This window comes from Pelmatolapia mariae, linkage group LG5, assembly GCF_036321145.2.
Source record: "Pelmatolapia mariae isolate MD_Pm_ZW linkage group LG5, Pm_UMD_F_2, whole genome shotgun sequence".
Lineage (NCBI taxonomy): Eukaryota > Metazoa > Chordata > Actinopteri > Cichliformes > Cichlidae > Pelmatolapia > Pelmatolapia mariae.
In genome coordinates this window covers 17,655,153-17,673,554 of record NC_086231.1, presented here as the reverse complement: position 1 = coordinate 17,673,554, position 18,402 = coordinate 17,655,153, and the positions used below count along the sequence as shown (strand labels likewise).

The window sequence follows — 18,402 nt, the reverse complement described above, 5'->3', positions numbered from 1 at the left end:
TGAGTGTATGTAAACTTCTGACCACAACTGGAAATACTGGTAACTGTGTACATGCATGTGAAATGGGGGACAGTTTGTGTACTTACTTTCTCGGTTACAACAACACAGGCTACAGATTTTAAAGAAAGCGCAAGTGCCTTAAACCTGCATTTTTCCTAATAACCACCATAGGCGATCCTATGGTGGTCCTATAGAAGTGACTAATTTTCGGTCATACTAACTGAAACACTGTCCATTTTGGTAAAACTGTTCATTCTTTGTGTCAGAAAGAAGAATTACCCAAGCTTTAGCTAACTTGCGATTAATAAATTGTAAAAAAATGAGGTCCCCTCCATCACACCTGGCAAGAGTGAAAGCACTCATCCTGAGGCTTCACAAACCAATAGGTGACGTCACAGTTTATCTTTTATACCGTCTGAGGGAATATGATTAAACGCCCACAGGTAAATCTTTCATGTCTAATATCTATACTAATTCATACACTTAATTTGACTGACATACATGAACTTACACGTGACAAAATGTGTTTGCATCTGTCTGTCTGTGTACGCATCCATCAGCTTACCTGTAGATCATGCCCGGTGAGCCAGTCTGTCGAAGGGAGAGGCGAGCGGGGGAGTCTGTGGTAGATTCAGGATACATGGAGGCAGGAGGGAAGGGGGATGTGGCCAACCTGCCCGGGGTGGAGTTCTTTCACAGGGACCACAGGGTCTATCACTTCTCAGTGCCTCTGAAAGAGAGCAAGCATGTGCACTGGTTATTGACAAGCTTTTTATCAACATTAGAATAGTAATAAAAAAAAACAAATAAACATAAATAAATAAAATCCCACCCTCATTTAACTGTAAAGCCATTACATCAGACTGAAACTTCATCTCAGCAATTCAAATGTTTCAGATATCCGTTGCATGTTTAAGTTGAAGCACACAATTCAGAAAACTTTAGGTTTTCTAATCAGAAAATGACCTACAATACTGGCACTCTTCTAGCGATACTAATGCCAGTAACTGGCCTTATTCTTAATCGGCTCCCTTATAGACCAATTATCTATATGGAAAAAAAAAGATGGCCTAGACAGTTTTTCAGCCTCAATACAAGTCTTTTGTTATCTCTGTGTCTGAACACAGTAAAGAAACAGAACAGAAAAGAAAAGAGTTGCATGTGACTCAAATATGCAATAGCGCCACTGCCGTGATTTTGATGTTATTGTTTTGCCTGTCAGTGTCAGAGAAACATGCCAACATTGATAAAAGGAACTGATGTGCGCTGTGGCATACAACTCTGATGGACTATACAGTTTGGTGCTAGTTTTTAACTGTGACTGGTTCTTGAATACCATCCCTAACTGCAACACTGCCGTTTATTTTATTTTTCCCTGAATAGCTGAATATAAGAATTGCATGCTTGGGTTGTGTACGCTAAATAAAACACATAATCCACAACATGTCACATTCACCGCCACATTTCCAGCCTATTACACTTGTTTGACCACCCACATTAAAAGACTGTATGAGGTCAAATAGATTTTATCTGAAACCACACACCCCTGAAAGAATCAGGAGGAAAAAGGTTAATTAAACAAAGGCACACAAGCCCTCCCAGAACAGCAGCAGCACGTATAACTGGATAATGACCTTGAATGATCCAATTAGTACCTCAGTTAAGCGCTGAAGCTGGTTGGTGTATCGGAGGTAAAACGTAGTCACAAATAAACACCTTTCCAGATCCGATTTGCCCCAACTATCCCATGCCAAGTAAATGTGCCACTTTTGCTTACACTTTGAACCCAAACCTAGAAAACATCCTGTATTAAGTAAAACATGAATCTTAACAAGAGTAGCTGGGTAAGCCTGACACCTTCTCCAATTTTCACAGGGTTTCTTCTCAACTACACCACTAGATGGAGTCATGTCCTCATTCTGTAGACATGAGCTGAATGCATAAACCAATTTAACCTCTTTATTTTCCTCCAGCTCAGTGATACAAAGTGAATATCCTAACAGAGATCTTGAGCAATCAGGAAATGACCAGTTCATACAGCAGGATAATTAAATGCTCCTAGTTCTTTGATAAAATACAGTAAAAACTAAGGCCGAGAAAACGAGATGCACACACTAACTCCTTAGTTCATCAACATGCTTCGTACTGTACATTTGAGTGTTCTCTACAGCAAACCACAGCTGATTCACTGCTTAGAGCAACTTGATTCTATGAATAATTCAGATGTCTGTTGGAAAAGCAGGCTATTGCTGTAAAGAGGTCTGTAACAAGCGAGCTGGGCAAAGCCTGGGTGGGTTGTTACGTATACACACATTGAAATTAACAGCCATTACCATAAGTTAAAAACAAGAAAGTATTTCACATTGACATCATAGTCTGTGATGAAGAGGAGCAGCACTGATGTTTTAACCCAGTTTTCTGTGGGACATAAGAGGGGCATAGAGGAGGAAGCATCTATGTCACCCTGACAGAGCTGTGAGCGGAGAACCTCACGTTACCCTATTTCACCAGTGGCTGCACTCACGTGACTCATGGCTCGTAACGGACATCGTAATGATAACGTGAAGGTGACTTTCTCCTCCCATCAATTTCCCAGGCAGCGAATACATGTCCCATGTTCACAAGGACGCGTTTAACGCTCCCTGCCCATTCATTTCAATCATGACACAGTGGATCATAGGTCATTCCAGCTATCGGATGATGATGATGATGATGGCATGACCCTGATGGGCAAAACGCATGACAGTAGATTTACCAGACAGCACAGCAAAGTCCTTGGGGATCCATCATCTCTCACTGATGTGGATCAGAGGACACACTGTTTTGCACACAACCCACTAAGTCAAATATTTTGCTCCAAATACGATTTGGTGTATTTTGATTGACTCGGATTGACAGCCAATAAATACATGTTGCATGTAAGATGATCATCAACATTTAAGTTTTCCAGCAAGGTTGAAGATAAAGAGCATTTGTAAAATGCCACTCAGATGCTATTGCAGTCTTATATTTTGCACTATTTGACAAGCTTAGGACAAAAACATTATTTAAGAATATATTATTGTACATTATATGTTGCACTATGTGGAGAAGTAAGAGTTTTTCAGTTTTTCCACTCTAACCTTTACAGCAAACAGCTTATGTGATTCTCAGAATTCTTTGAGAGTAGTTTGGAGTTTATATGAAATAATAAACAGAAATCATATTGTTTTAATGGTTAGAAAGGGAAAGAACAATAGCTCCATGTAGGCACATTATCATCATCTTTAAAGCACTCATATCTTACTGGCCATAACTCTTACTGTAACAATGAATCCAGTCAAACCCAATCAAAAATTAATGAAAGTAACGGTCCATTCTAGGAGTCTGACCTGTATACAAGCACAAATAGCAAATGCCCATTAAGACAAGAGCAAAACATTCGTAATTCAGTTAACCTTTAAAGCAAGCATCACAATTAATGCAGCATTTCAGATTTTTTAAATCTATGACAAGTGCTACATCGCAACACACAGTTATCATTGTCAATTACAATATGAGAAGACAGGAAATTACAGCAGTAATCAAATCTTTAACAGCAAGGACAGGATATAATGCATGCTGAAGACATCAGTGATCTGATCCACTCAGACACAATTAAAGTAACAATCATAACAATAGCACAGAACTCATGCATACCTGCTGTGTAACAGTTGTTCAGACAGTTGGTAGCTATTGTAGTTTAGCTCAGGATAACACTGTCTGGTTAAGCCTCCAAATTTTAATGTAAAGCAATTGCAAGCTCCATTACGTCACAAAACAAACATTTGTGAAGTGATGTGATAGAAGAGTGGAACAGAAATGACTATGCTTTGTTTTGTTCAATTAACATATGGGAGCAGAAATAAGGAACAGAGGTTTGACTTGTAGTTTTATGCAGTTGGTTATTATATATTGAACCCATTAAGAAAATACTTTTACTGTGCAACTGTAGCAGATTGTAGAGCAATGCACCAGTCTCTCAGAGATGCCTGTAGAGAGCTGCAGTTGGAAAGGATGCTGCTGCTGACTGCAGCAATGCGGTACACTACAGACTCATCCAGGCTCAAGTTAGAGGGCTCAGATTTACTGCACTAATGGGCCAAGGTGCACTTTGCAGATTAAAACTACAGACAGGGAAAGAGTGTTAAAGGAGAAAAAAAGGAGGTGATATTGCAGAAAAACTGTCCCATTTCCCAGATGGCTCTTGTTGTAACATGCGAGATTAGAAAAGCAAAGAAACTGTGGGTATGACGAAGTCTGGAAGTATTTACTATGATTGCTGTCAAGTCCTCTCTACAACCTTCAAACTCTAATATGCTCCTGATAAAATTCCTGCTTATGAAACATTTGAAACAAAGGAATCAATGTGCATTATGAACAAACAAAACAGACTTCCTAGTTTGTATTTTATCTTTTCAGTGGTGCCCTGTAGCAAGCAGCAACACACCCACACCAACGCAGCCCCTTGCTTTTCTGATGCAGTGTTTCAGGTGATCTCAACACTGCCTGAAGCATCAATAGTTATGAGTTTTCCAAATGCATGTTTACAACAGTGGTGGGACAGACTATTGATACGGGAATATGTCTTATGGTTTCCTTGTGCAATATTTATTAAATACATTGTCTTTTTAAACAAACAAGGACTCGAGGCAAATTTCCCTGCCATTTTGACAAAACACAAAATAAAATTATGAAGAAATATTTCATAACCCCTGATGGTGATCAAATTAAATTAAGCAACCAATGGTGAAGAAGAAACTCTCAGTGGCAAATAGCAAACAGCATGGGAAGCTAATCACAGAGGTAATTAACTGAATTCATATATCACAACTGAAAGATAATGGTAATGCACACAAACACAGACACTGTAGCAAATAAATACATAAAAAAGGCATAAAGTACTAATTATTTATTTTTTAAACAAATACTGTGATGTATTACAATAATTTTGGGGCCTATACTGACTATCACACAATAAGTGTCTCGTGATACCACTGCTGTTGCAAAGTATCATCATAGTATCTTACTGTGAGTTGCTCAGTGAGTCCCACAGCTAGTTTCAAATACAGGCTGACCAAACCAGGATTTTTATCACTGATACCAATATTTGATGATATTAGTCAATATTTTTCTGCTTTCAGACACACAAAATATAATAAATTACACATTTATATGTGTATTTATTTATGAGGCCTTACTAAGATAACACAACAATACAGTTTAAAAAGTATTTTATTTTGACAAGTTGTAGATTACTCGTTTGAGTTCCTCCTACCACTCTGGGTAGAACCAGAACTACCGCCATAATCTATGTTTTGCAGAAAACTGACGGATTGACAGATTTGATAATAATTTTATTATTGCTTGTTAAAGTGCTCAGACTTGACATAGAAGCTTCCATGTTATGTTCAGCCCAAACAAAAGAGGCCAACAAAATGACTTCCAGAGAAATGAAGTATTCCAATCACCCATCCTCTTCTGCTTAGAACAATTAAGAGTTAAATGTTTTTTAACTGGTAAATATTTATTTTAGCACTGGTTACAAAAATCTGCTAATGCTAAAATATGGAGAGAGGTTGTGGTTAGAGACTTGACAGACATCTATCTACATAGCCTCTCTTAAGTTGGCCTCATACACCGGTCTTTTCCAAACAAAATGCAAAATTGAGTCACAAAAGGCAGCTCTTCATGCTTTCCATCCATAAATCCACCTACACCCAGCCTAAGTGAATTCCCTCTTGAGACGGGGCTTACGTGAGCAAGGCAAGCAGGCAGGCATTGCTGGCCTGGAAAGCACAGTATAGTCCTGTCTAGTATGTTGACAGCTGCAGAAAACACACACACACATACACAGAACCGAGCAGATGGCTGCGGAAGAGGGAGACAGGCTAACAGACGAGAACTGCCGGGGATATCCTACATGGGAGATCAGTCAGGCAGAGAGAGAGAGAAAAACTAACCTAACCTTGTTCTCCGGCAGGCTACAAAGAGGATTCAGATGGAATTTCCTCTTCTTCTTCAACGACATGCATCAAAGGATGAAAGTCAAACCCATATTAAAGATGTGAATCCATGCTAGTGCATCATCTTTACCCTCATCATCAGAAAGACAGTTTATGATTTAATAAATGGCCTCCTCTCTGTTAAGCTGTGGAGGGCCCTTGATTACAGAAACAGTGCAGGTCACTGCCTGCCAAATGGGAGGGGGAAAAAACATAGCTAAGGCAATTTGCATAAATAGCCTATTTATACAGCAAACTTCTGATACAAATCCTCCTCCCCCCAGTTAAAAGAAGTTAAAAGAGCAACTGAGAGCCCTGCTGTCAGGAGTCATTAAATTCTAGGACAGCTGCAGCTGTTGTCCACGCAGACATTTCCCACATATTATGGTTAAATTTTAAGCCATGCCCATCATCAGCTGCTGTGACTGGGCCTAAATAGATTACAGTTTAGAGGCAACTGTCTAATATAGGGCGTTATACACTCAAGTTATAATCTTTAAGACTTGAATTCTATCAAACCTCAGTTTTGATACTATATATGGTGTTCGTTTTTATTTCCAGCAAAAGTCAATTACTGTTTTTCCACTGGTCACTGGTATTATTATATGTAGTTTATATATGTAACTTGTAGGTACAAGATTTTATGTCTCTGGCATTGGCCACCGCAAACACTTTGCTCAAACTCCGGTAACAATAAAACAACAAAAAGCAAAAATAAGATTGATCATTATGCTTTCACTGCTGTAACTGAACATAAATTAGCTGTGGATTATCTCCATGAAGTCAATTATGTACCTGCCACTACCTGCTATTGTACAGCATGAGACATATAGTGCCAGGCTGCTTTTATCACTTACAGCTTGAAGATGAATCAGCACTTTGTATGTCCCAGCTCAACATTTCCGTTCCTTTGTGCTGACTTGTAGTCTATCCCCAATATTAAAGCATAGTGCTACATAAGCTCCCACAGAGATACTATTCACTACAAACACAAGTCAGGTTTACAGACCATCTGTGAATATGAGAAGAATGAGCGCAATACTGCGAGGCTAGTTGGCGAAGGGACTGCGCAGCTAACTTGGGCCTGTGAACCTGTAATGAAGCATTTGTTAGCACTGCAGGGAGAGAACATGCTGCAGTGAACCAGGAGCACAGTGAAGAACACTGCAGTAGAAATATGAAACTAGATTTTTATTGTTCTCAGTCCATCCCGGCTCTCCCTCTAGAAACCAAAGACAAATAAATCAAATTCAGGCCTGGAGAGCTCGGTGTGATGTGAGGAAATACCTCTATTTTGTGCCAGCTTTGCTTTACATCACAACACTTGGTATTTGATGCATAAATGTCCAAAGAGACCTGACCAAGCAGGAGAACTACAGGCTGGAAAACTGCTAACCCACACCCACTTCAAAGCACAAACACATTGAAATGACTTGTGTCCTTGCTTTTCTGGAAGGTTCAAATACTTGGGGCAGGGATAGCTCAGTAGGTAGAGTGGTTGCCCCATGATCGGAAGGTCGGGGGTTCGACTCCACTGAATGGCTACCCTGAGGTACCCCTGAGCAAGGTACTGTCCCTACACACTGCTCCCCGGGCGCTGCACTGGTGGCTGCCCACTGCTTCACTAGGTGAATGGGTTAAATGCAGAGGAGTAATTTCCCTACGGGGACTAACACACACACACACACACACACACACACACATTCTGACTTGCCTTTGAAGACAAGTGACTCCAATATGATCTTAACATCTATTCACTATGTCCAGCCTGCCCTGTTTTGGGTTTGTTTTTTTTTTGTATCCTTGCTCAAGTACTCAGTCGGTATCAGGGCTGTCTGCATCACTGCACTCGTAATGACACATGGGCACAGGCAGGCTGTACAGAACAGTTCAATATTTAGTTCTGCATAGGTGAGCAGAAAACATTAAGTTGTCACAAAAACATAGCTGGGCAGAGGGACAGGGAGGAGGTGATCAATACTAAACCTGGGCAGTTATTTGGAAAGCCCATGCAGCAGTTAAAAGTATAATATAATGACACCAGAAGATTAAGTCTTCACAATACATGCAACTTAACAGACTATACCTGCACAGGCACTCTACTACAATACTCTGTGCACACTCTCAATGGCACACCTAATGGCCTTGCTTTTTGCTGATGCAGCCAAAGAAAGACACCTTAACATTTCTATTAATAAATACTGCATCGGCTTTGTCCAAAAAGAGAGCAGGTCTTAAGGTGTATGGATAAATGATAGATAGAACCTGAAGTCACAGCTCTGTCTTAGTTAGAAACAAAAAAAAAAAAAAAAAAAGAGACATTCACTGGCTTACTACAACAGTATTCCTTCAAATATAAACCCAGAGAGAAGACTAACCAGAAATCTTCAGAGGTTACAAGGTAACATCATCTGTGGTATAAACGCAGACATAGTAACAGTAGTTGTATTTAAGTTATCTGCTTGGTGCCTACGCAGATAACAGAGTAGCTGATAGGAGCTGGTCGATATCAATCTTCGGCTTATTAATTTTCCATTTATACAATTATGATGGTAACTGAAATAAACTGCTAAATAATTCAGACAATCTTTTATGCATTTTCTTAATGTCTTCCCTAGTGTCCAACCAAACTATAGAGAGAGAAAAAAAAGTTTAAAAACGCGAACAGCATCTACACCAACACAATATACAGGTTCGTCCCTAGTCATCACATATAAAAGCCCCTGATACCTCTAGTTTTGTATTTTCCAGCCACAGAGGAATAAATTGTCTCCCTCTGGGAGCTTCCACACCACTCTGACGGATGCTTTTTCTAACTGACAGGGAAAACAAAGCGAGCGTGGTCCAGAGTTCCAAATGAAATCTGGCGCAAATGCAGCAAGTGGCTGCCGGCTCTATGAACAGACTGAGTGGCCCCAGGAGAAGCAGGCCTGCAGTGATTAGAAAGCAACACACACACACACACACACACACACACACACACACACACACACACACACACACACACACACACACACACCTACCTTCTGGGGAACAGGACAGAATAGGGAAAAACGCTGCCTGACAATAAGGAATTAGAAAGGAGGAAGAGAAAACTGCAGTTGAGTAGAGATTGTAGGGAAAGCTGAGGAGACACCGGAGAAAAGACCGCTCCAAGGAGACTCTTTGCTGTAAAACATCAGCACTATGGATCACTCTTCCCACTCAGATATTTGACTCCCGTGGTAATGATTTACACTAACGTGACTACTGTCAAGCACAGTTACCCAAGGTTTCCACAAAATACATTACCAGAACACACAATTCCTTTATAACATGGTTTAAAAAAAACAAAACAAAACAAAGAAAAACTAAAACAATATTTATTATTATGGCTTATTTCATAGATCATGCTGCTCTCGAGACAGCCAGCTCAACTGAATACAGTAAAAGTGAAGCACTTGTGTTCAATGCCACTACGATTCCAACACAACCTGAAATGAAACCCTAGCCTAAGGTCCTGACTGGGCCTCTCCAAAGGGAGAATCGTCTTTGTTTGTAGCATAGACTGTATACAAAGATATATGTAGACACCATGACTTCACGTATCAGGGCTCGCAAAATCGCTAGCCCGACGTCCCGGGGCTAGCGATTTTTCCAGTCGGGCTACCAAAATCTAACTCAGCCCTGCCCGTCGGGCTATCATAGGAAGGAAAATATATGTCCATGCTTTTGCATTCTTTCGCCAATGTAGCTGGGTAATTATGCCATTGGCATCGATGAGTCACTGTCAATATGTGACATATTGAAATCGCGTTTGAATTTGCGCTTGTTTTTTGCTTTTGCTTTCACTTTCACTTTGCGATCGAAGACAGATGGATTTACGCTGGTATTTTAGTTCTGCAGAGTGAAATAATAAAGGTCAGGGTGAAGAAGGGACAGCCAAACAAAAGCCTACCACAAAACGGAAAAGTTATGACAAATCAGACTATGAGGCAAAAAGAAAGCGCAGCTTTTTTGGTTTCATGGACAAAAGAATTTCTGTGGCTGGAATATGACGAGCTAACAATGTTCTGCCGGGTGTGTTGTGAGTTTCCCTCGATATCTGAGTCGACAAGCGCCTTTGTTACTGGGACCAGTAATTTTAAGAAAGACCCCATCAGAACCCATGATAAATGCAAGAAATGCATTGTTGCTCAGTCTGCAGTATCTTTCCCAGAACAAACACCAATTGCAAAAAACATACTAAGAATAAACGAAGCACAACAAAAAGTCCTGAAAAAGCTGTTTAGAACAGCGTGCTATGTTGCAAAGAGTGAACTAGCATTGGAAAAATTTAGCAGTCTTTGCAAACTTCAAAAAGCAAATGGCCTAGATCTTGGTTCCACTTACCTCTTACCCATGACTTCAGTGGAAATTTCAGATTCAGGATCTGACACAGACTGATTCATGTTCTACACAGTTCTTACAATTTCATAGAAATTTCTGTTCAATTTGAACCAAGTATTTGAGTTGATGGTTGCAATTTTTATACAACTGTTGTAATTTGATTTTAACAATTTTTTGATTGATGTTTTGTTTCATTTACAATATTATACTTTAATGTATAATATACTTAAATGTATAATATTGTAAAGGAAACAAAACATCAATCAAAAAATTGTTCTCTTTTTTTATTCAGGCTACTTAAATTTATTTTGGGCTACCAAAAACTGAAGAGTGCCTGCCCGAAGGGCTACCAGGGATTTTGAAATTTTGCGAGCCCTGCGTATCGATTTGTGAATTCTGGTTATGAAGCCTCAACTTAACTGACCAGTATTGTGACCATGTCACAAACAAGACCCAAAACTAGTCATTGAGACCAATGAGGAATTTTTTTTTCTTTTTCTAAAACCTCCATATAACAAAGGGTCATTTTCTCATAGACTTCTACTAATTTCCACAACCAGATGTGTCATTAAAAGAACTTTGAGCTTGTTTAACTGTTCATATCTGGAGGCTGCATTCATTTTTTATTCAGAGTGTATGGTTGAGAGATACACTAGAGTAGATTTACTTCTATGCTTAGGGTCATTGCTGTGTTAAATCTCCCAATTTCTGCTAATTTTCAACTGGTAGTAAACCATCCTGGCGTTGTCCAATAAATGAGGGGAACTCAATTCAGTATGTTACTGCTACTTTAGTGGAACAAGATGCCTTTCTTTTTCTTCCCTGCACCACTCCGACTAGTGCAAGGTCACAGAAGAAGTGAAAAAGTGTAAGAGGAAGGTGACGGTTCTGTGATATTATCTTGCATTAATTTTAACATTTCAAACTACTCTAAATGCATTTTTCACACATTTCATGTCAAGTCCTGCCATGGTGTTAGGTTGTGCTGGTTATGGTTGAGCATTGCACAGGAAGCAGAGCCTCCACACGCCTCCCCCTTAACTGTGATACAGCCTAGCTTCTGCTCGCTATTGTCAAGTACAGAGCACTGACAGCATGCATGTGTCAAGTTTTAAAGTTTGAAATAAAATAAGTTTATAATATGGCTTTCTGTTGGCTTTTGAGTTTAATACATTAAAACTGTGAGTGTAACAAATATGTTTAAAGTCTGATTGGGAAACTGTCAAGAATCAGTAAAAAGAAACAGACGAACATTAAAGAAAAATACACTGAGTATATGAAAATATCTTGTGCATTCAAAAACAGAATATAATACTCTTAAAATAAAGTTTTTGACATGTCTCAACATTTAGAGATGACATTTAGGTAAATATTCATTCTTCAGTCTATAAACTCTCATCTGAAGTGATTAAAAAGAAGTTAACTGGTCTGTATAAGGTTCGTGAAAATGTTTTCCGTCATGTGAGCCAAGGTGTGATAACATATGTGGGTCATTACTGTCATTGGAGCCACAGTGTGAAACCTCTGAAATACATTGGGGGTTGAAACGTCTAGGAAACCCATTTCCAGGTGTGACGACTTAAGCTAGATTTGTGATCCAGCAGCATATTTGCTTTCCATTTCAGTCTGCCTGCAGTGAACTTTGTACACTGCCTCCACCTGACAACAAAGTGTTTGGTACAACTGGGCTACTCTTGCTTGTGCTGTTGCTGATCCGTCTAAGAGCTGAAGTGTAAGAGTAGGGCTGGGTATCGTCACTGATTTCTAGAATCGATTCGATTCAGATTCACAAGGTCCCGAATCGATTCAATCCACGATTCAATTCGGGGAAATTTAGCCTCAGTCAGAAATATTATAATTCTGATCACGTATCCGTACATTTCCATATTTTTATATCGATTTCCATATTTTTATATCTCACCCGTCGGGTGAAAAAGCCACATCTCACTGATTCCGATCTGTCGGCGGGTTCGCGCTTTGTGTTTACGTCTTTGTGAAGAATCCATGTACCTGCTCTCATTTACTGTTTTAGCTGTTTGGTGGTTGTTGAAATTTTGTGAGGTTTAACCTGAGACTCTGGTGTTTCGGGCAAAATAAATTTATATTTAAAAATCGATTCAGGATTTTAATGAATCGATTTTACGTTATCCATAAATCGATAATCAAAACCCACCCCTATGTAAGAGTGGTAAAAACTGTGAAAAATGTCCACTGCAGCCACTGTCTGTCCTACTTGTCAACCAATCAACACTCAACAACATACGTTGTTACCACAGATCAGTTTGTTGAGTCTATTGGTGACCACAAAACTCCTGTTCCAGGACATTGAAGCATAGAGGATGGCACAGACATTGTCTGGCATATTTTGAAGGACTTTAGCAGCTTCAGAAAATAGAAAGGATGTTGGGCCTATTTGCAGAGGGTTTCTGTGTTTTTAGTATGTCCAATTTTTTATCAACGTGAGCACCAAAGTATATGTAGTCATTCACTGTCTCCACACAGACCCCATGGATGGAAACATGGGTCACAGATGTTCTAGCCCCTCCTCATGTCCACACCACCTTGTCTCAGAGAGGAGGTGGAGGCAGAAAGACATCATCATCATCATAACACCAAATCACAACTCTTATTCTTAAAATTGCATCCATCTAGGCACATACTTGTTTATTTTAGAACTCAATCACCTCCATTGGTAAGCACTTGACAGTGGCTGCAGCTATGAGCTATTAACATTACTTCTCACACACTCATGAAAAAGCGTTACTCACTTCCCAGAACAAAGGTCCGACATTACACACAAGCTGGAATGAAGAGCTGGTAACACAACACTGTTTGTCACTGTGTCTGCAAAGGTCACGGCAGTCACATCTTTTCCTGTATTTCACACCATTTTGGTTAAATGATTTAAATTTCTGTGCATATTTTTTCCTGTAAGAAAAACTGATGATTTGTTGCTGAAAATAAAACAGATGCTAGATACTGATATATTTTACTTTAAGGCTTTCATTTTAATGTATCATATTCTGGTAATATGTTTTATTTTCATTCCAAAAATCACCTGTTCTGTCCACTGTGCATCACAGTATCATCCTGAAACATTGAGACAAACTGGCAAGTTACACGTACAGTATGACCGCCCACTCACCAACACTCCTCATTCACACAGACCATGCTACTTTGCCCACTCACTGTGGTAAAACTGACAAGGATGACCAATACACTCAGACACACACAGATCCTACTGTACATGTAATGTGACAAAGTACATGCACAGTCACAAGCATGGTTTCCTGTCTCTTTCCTGTACACTGATGAGCTCTGTGTTCAAACAAATTAACAACCTTTAATTTAGAAGTTAGAACAGTTTTGTCATTGTGGTGTGATATGTTTTTGGTACTACAGTGAAAACGCTTTAGTGTGAACTGCGCATGTGGTCAGTCAACTGCCCCGTACCAACCCAGTATTATGACAAGGCGTATAAAAGACATGCCGGCCCATGGTGTCCGCTTCACACTTTGCATTTTGTATACAGAAACTGCATTACCAGCAGGGGGAGATAATATATTTAAAGCCACAAAGTCGGCAGTGAGCAAAAAACGTATTAAGGACATTCCAGGACCCTTAATCATCATAATTGATTAAGCTAGGTGGCTAATATGTATATACATGTAAATGTGTTAATAATGTCTGTTTAAACACTTTTCTGTGATTATTTTCGTCTTTGCCTGGGGAAAAAAAAAAAAAAAAAATCTACCTCTGCGGTTACTGCAACTTCTGCATGCTCGTACATTTCACATTTTGCAGAGGCAAAGTGTAAAATAGACTAAAAAAGACAGAGATATCATACAAGATACAGCATTTCCACTCCACATTATTCAGTCAGCAACCTTTGGGGTGATAGGGCATACTGAGGCAAGAGTCTTATATTGTATTGAACACTGCTGAACAAATTAGGACAAAAATGCACCGTTACACCCGTATTCGAATTGTCGCATTCCATGCAGTAAACTGTAATGTCAGTATTTCCTGTTTAGTTTTATGTATTTCCAAACAAAGGAAGAGAGTGCAGAGTGTTTCCTTACTACTACTTTGGCATGGGAGGACACAAAATAAAAAAATAAAATAAAAAAAATTTAAAGCTGTGTAAAAAAATAAATAAATACAAAACAGTATATAAAACAATACATGTCCATCAGAGCAAAATGTTCATGTCTTGTTCATGTTTGACATGAACAGGTAAATGGGTTAGGCTAATCTGAACTGTTAGGCACAAGCTAAGACAAAAGCTGTTTATATGCATCTTAAAATTTGTCAGATTCTTGTGAATGTACCTACAGGTCTCTCTCCCTCTCTCTGTGTTTAGTGAAAACATACCCGAGGGTGGTGAATCCACAGCAGCAGCAGGAGGAACGATGACTGACAGTGACTGATGTTTGTGTTGTTTTTTTACCCTCAATTGTATAATAATTAAAATGGACTCCTCACCCTCCTAATATACACACTTGTTGTATCAATTTCAAAATCCTATCACCTTGTTTTCAGAAAATTTGACCTCTGACCTTGAGATCAAGGGCACCGGGGTTGTAACTTGTCAGAGACCTTTGGTATCAATTAGAAAATCCTAGATGGCTTCCTTCTTGAGTTATTGCAGAAACTTGAGATCTTTGTTCTTGACCTTGAGGTTGTCACTAAGACTCGATCTCATCTGAGATTTTTAGTAGATACACCTGCGGCATCTATTGACTCCTATGTTGCCTCATTCTTGAGTTATCACATTCACAAACTTGGGTGTCCATGCCTGCCTGGCTGGGTGACGACAACAGCCAGGGATAACACCACAGGGATAAAAACTACTGGGAAATAAGCAAACCCACTCTGGACACCACACTGAAGACAAAATAAAAATAAAACCTTATTAGAAAATACATAACTATAATAATTACTGTGATCTCAAACAAGATTTATTTTTAAAATAATAAAACTATTAAATATATTTATACCAATTGAAAAAAACCAGTGCCAAATGCACACTTTTAAAAAGTGATCTTTTAGCATGACATGAAAGAATGTTTTCCCTACATCACACAACTAAAAGTTGATTTGAGGTACATTAAATCTTGTGGGAGCTCAGATGCCCCCAATAGCCAAGATTTTTGATACCTTGCTTTAAAGAAAAAAAACAAAACAGAAAAGCCTAATGAGTGTGATTGTAGCACAGAGATGAAACTAAAATGGGATTTGCGGGATATTAGGAAAAATAACATTTCATGTCAAGATGGATATATGAGGAAAAAAAAGTTAGCAGATCTGGACAATTAGCACTATTAAAGTCCAGCTGGGTTCCATTTTGTGTCTTTGACATAGCAGTAAAGCCCCGAAGATCTGTGCAACACAGACAATCTGCCTGTCTGACATAATATGTATGATTCAAACAGACTTTAAATGCCAGCTGAGGGAGGTTTCAGAGGTTATCAGCTGGGAGACAGTGACAGTTTGCAGTATTACCATCCTCCCTCAGCCATCACTGTAACCCTAGAATCAGATGCAACGATACGCTCCTCCCGCATATAAGCATGAAGTGCACAGGCTTCCATCCCTGTGATCACATACACGTGTACAGATCTGACACAATCATGGATGACTTGGCAGGGTCACTTTCTGCACACACACCACCTTAGGACACTTGGGCAGCTGCTATTTTATAACAGCATACTGCTCCTTTACAGTGGCTTCAGAGTGGAAGCATCACTCACTTTATGACTCTAGCCTTTGTACTCCATAAGGCACTGAAACTAATTGCTTAACAAAGTTAGCCAAAATGCAGAAAAACTGAATAGACATGCTGCAAACACAAAAATCATGCAACTAAATCAGCTAGCTACTGGTTTGTTTTTCTCTTATTAAAGCAGAAAATTGCTTTCACACTGACTCAAGTACCAGCAAATGAGAAGCAGTGCAGCAAGGACATAAAATACATGGTGCCTTCCACTGAAAAAAAAATAGGACAACCTTAATGGCTACAAGCAAGTACCCACATAATGAGCATATAGTAGTGTATGGATTCATCTTACTGTGTTGAAACAAACATTTCTATAGGAAGACAGAAGAATGGCTGTTACCAATTATCCATGTTTTTCTTTTTCTTTCTGTATAAATACAAACACACTCACATTACATCAGACTACCTACACAAATCCTTAGTGTTTGCCCGGTCAGCCATAAGACTATTGCCAGGTTTCCTCAGGCATAAAGGGTTAACGTCATGCTGTTTATTCAGGTCCATATAAATGCCGTTGGCCTGCCCATAGTCTGTGTCAGAGACAATAATCGTAGAAGTTCAAATGTTTGTTTACTAACAGAGTCCCCGAGGCAGCAGCAGCTTCGCTCTAAGAAGAGAGGGCTTCTGTGTGTATTATTGTAACAGCGCTTGTTTTGATCGCGTGTGTCAGTGCAATGTGTCCAGGTGTTATGGTGACTCAACTTGCCATCTGTACTTTTACATTAACCTTTGCAAAACGTGAGGCTAACAGCTACCAAGAAGATGTGAAAAGCTGCAAACAGCATTGCTGTAACAATAATTGTGCGTGTCTGCCGGGGGTCAGCTGTTATTATTCTCCGTTGTTAAATGTTTGCAGGAATCCCAAGTGTGACTGGTTTCATTAAGGGATTTGACTAATATCAGTACACCCACTGCTATTAAATATTACATCTGTTCCACGCGAGTCTATGTGGCCTGACAGGCATTTGATGGCCACCTTTTCCTGCTGTGAATAATAATAACAACAACAACAACAACAACAACAACAACAACAACGGGAAAAGTTACTGAACCTCCATTTTTCATAGTCCATTTTACTTTGTTTCCCATCACTGACTCAGTTTTTGAACTATTTAACAGACTTGAAAAGCAATTTGCAGACGTGGCTTGTGTTAGATATTAAGCCATTATTTCTGATAATGGTTTGTATTGGCATGACACTACAAGTTTTTCACTGGTAGTAGTTTGATGGCTTTTAGATGAGGTGATGCAGAAAGAGATGACAAGGAACAGAAATCCAGTCTCATGCTTTTGTCACCCTTGCTCTCTAGCAAACTGTCTCTCTGCCTCCTACAATGTTGTCCTCACTACTCATTTTAAACACCCCTTTCTTGTACATCTGAAACATTTCCTATGTAAAATGTACCTTGTTTTATGCAGTTTATGCGTGACTGAATAGTGAAGTATGCTTAACTTCTTGAGAGTTCAATGAAAATAAATATATCCTTTTTTCCCCCTAAAATTTAACATCTGACATCATTGTCTAGAGAACTTACTAAATCAAAGATGTGACAAAATGCCCAAACACTACTAGCTTGTGAAAACATTCCTAAAATCTAGCAGGAATATAGGGGTTAAAGAAATATTCACAGTAGTGCTTTTCTTATGTGGATGTGAATATTTAAAAGTGAAGAGATAAAAACTGTCGGTACAAATTTCGCATCCACATTATGCATTTCAACAACAAAAAAAACCCCCCAAAAAAACAAAACAAAAAAAACCCCTTACCAAGAATTTTAAGAGCTTCTTGGCAAGGTGGCCAATAAAGAAAAAAAATTCACATCACACACCATGTCAGATACTGTACAACACAACTAGACTGGAAGTCAACAGCTGAATATCATGTGGGTCCTGTTCCTGTATGTTGACAGCCAAAATCTTCACCCGAGGTTGGAGTGTTAAAAATTTCCACCTGTCCAACTGTTTCCTGGTGGTGCTGTGGCTTGTTGATGACAAAGAAAGAATTTGGCAATGAACACATTATTCTGGCTGCTAAAAGTGGCAAATGTAAGACAGTATTAAATGGATACTGGCTGGATTCCACTGAGACAGATCAAATTCTCAGAAAGATTAACTGTAAAATCTAAAAAAATAAAATAAAATAACAGAATGCATTAACAGAATGAATCACATAAACACTTTTTAAATTCACAACAGAACATAGAAAACCTATCAAAAGTTTAAAGCAAGACA

The 18,402-nt window shown here is 39.1% G+C and overlaps 1 protein-coding gene across 3 annotated transcripts in view; it reads right to left on the bottom strand.

The window, feature by feature from the left end:
* kcnab2a (potassium voltage-gated channel subfamily A regulatory beta subunit 2a) overlaps nt 1-18,402 on the bottom strand; it is an 89,782-nt gene that overhangs the window by 55,968 nt on the left and 15,412 nt on the right. For all 3 annotated transcript variants that reach the window (XM_063473961.1, XM_063473963.1, XM_063473962.1), the window contains exon 2: nt 566-730. In XM_063473961.1, the coding sequence (XP_063330031.1) occupies nt 566-642 (77 nt within the window). In that variant the 5' untranslated portion in view covers nt 643-730. The remainder of the gene's footprint in view (nt 1-565; nt 731-18,402) is intronic.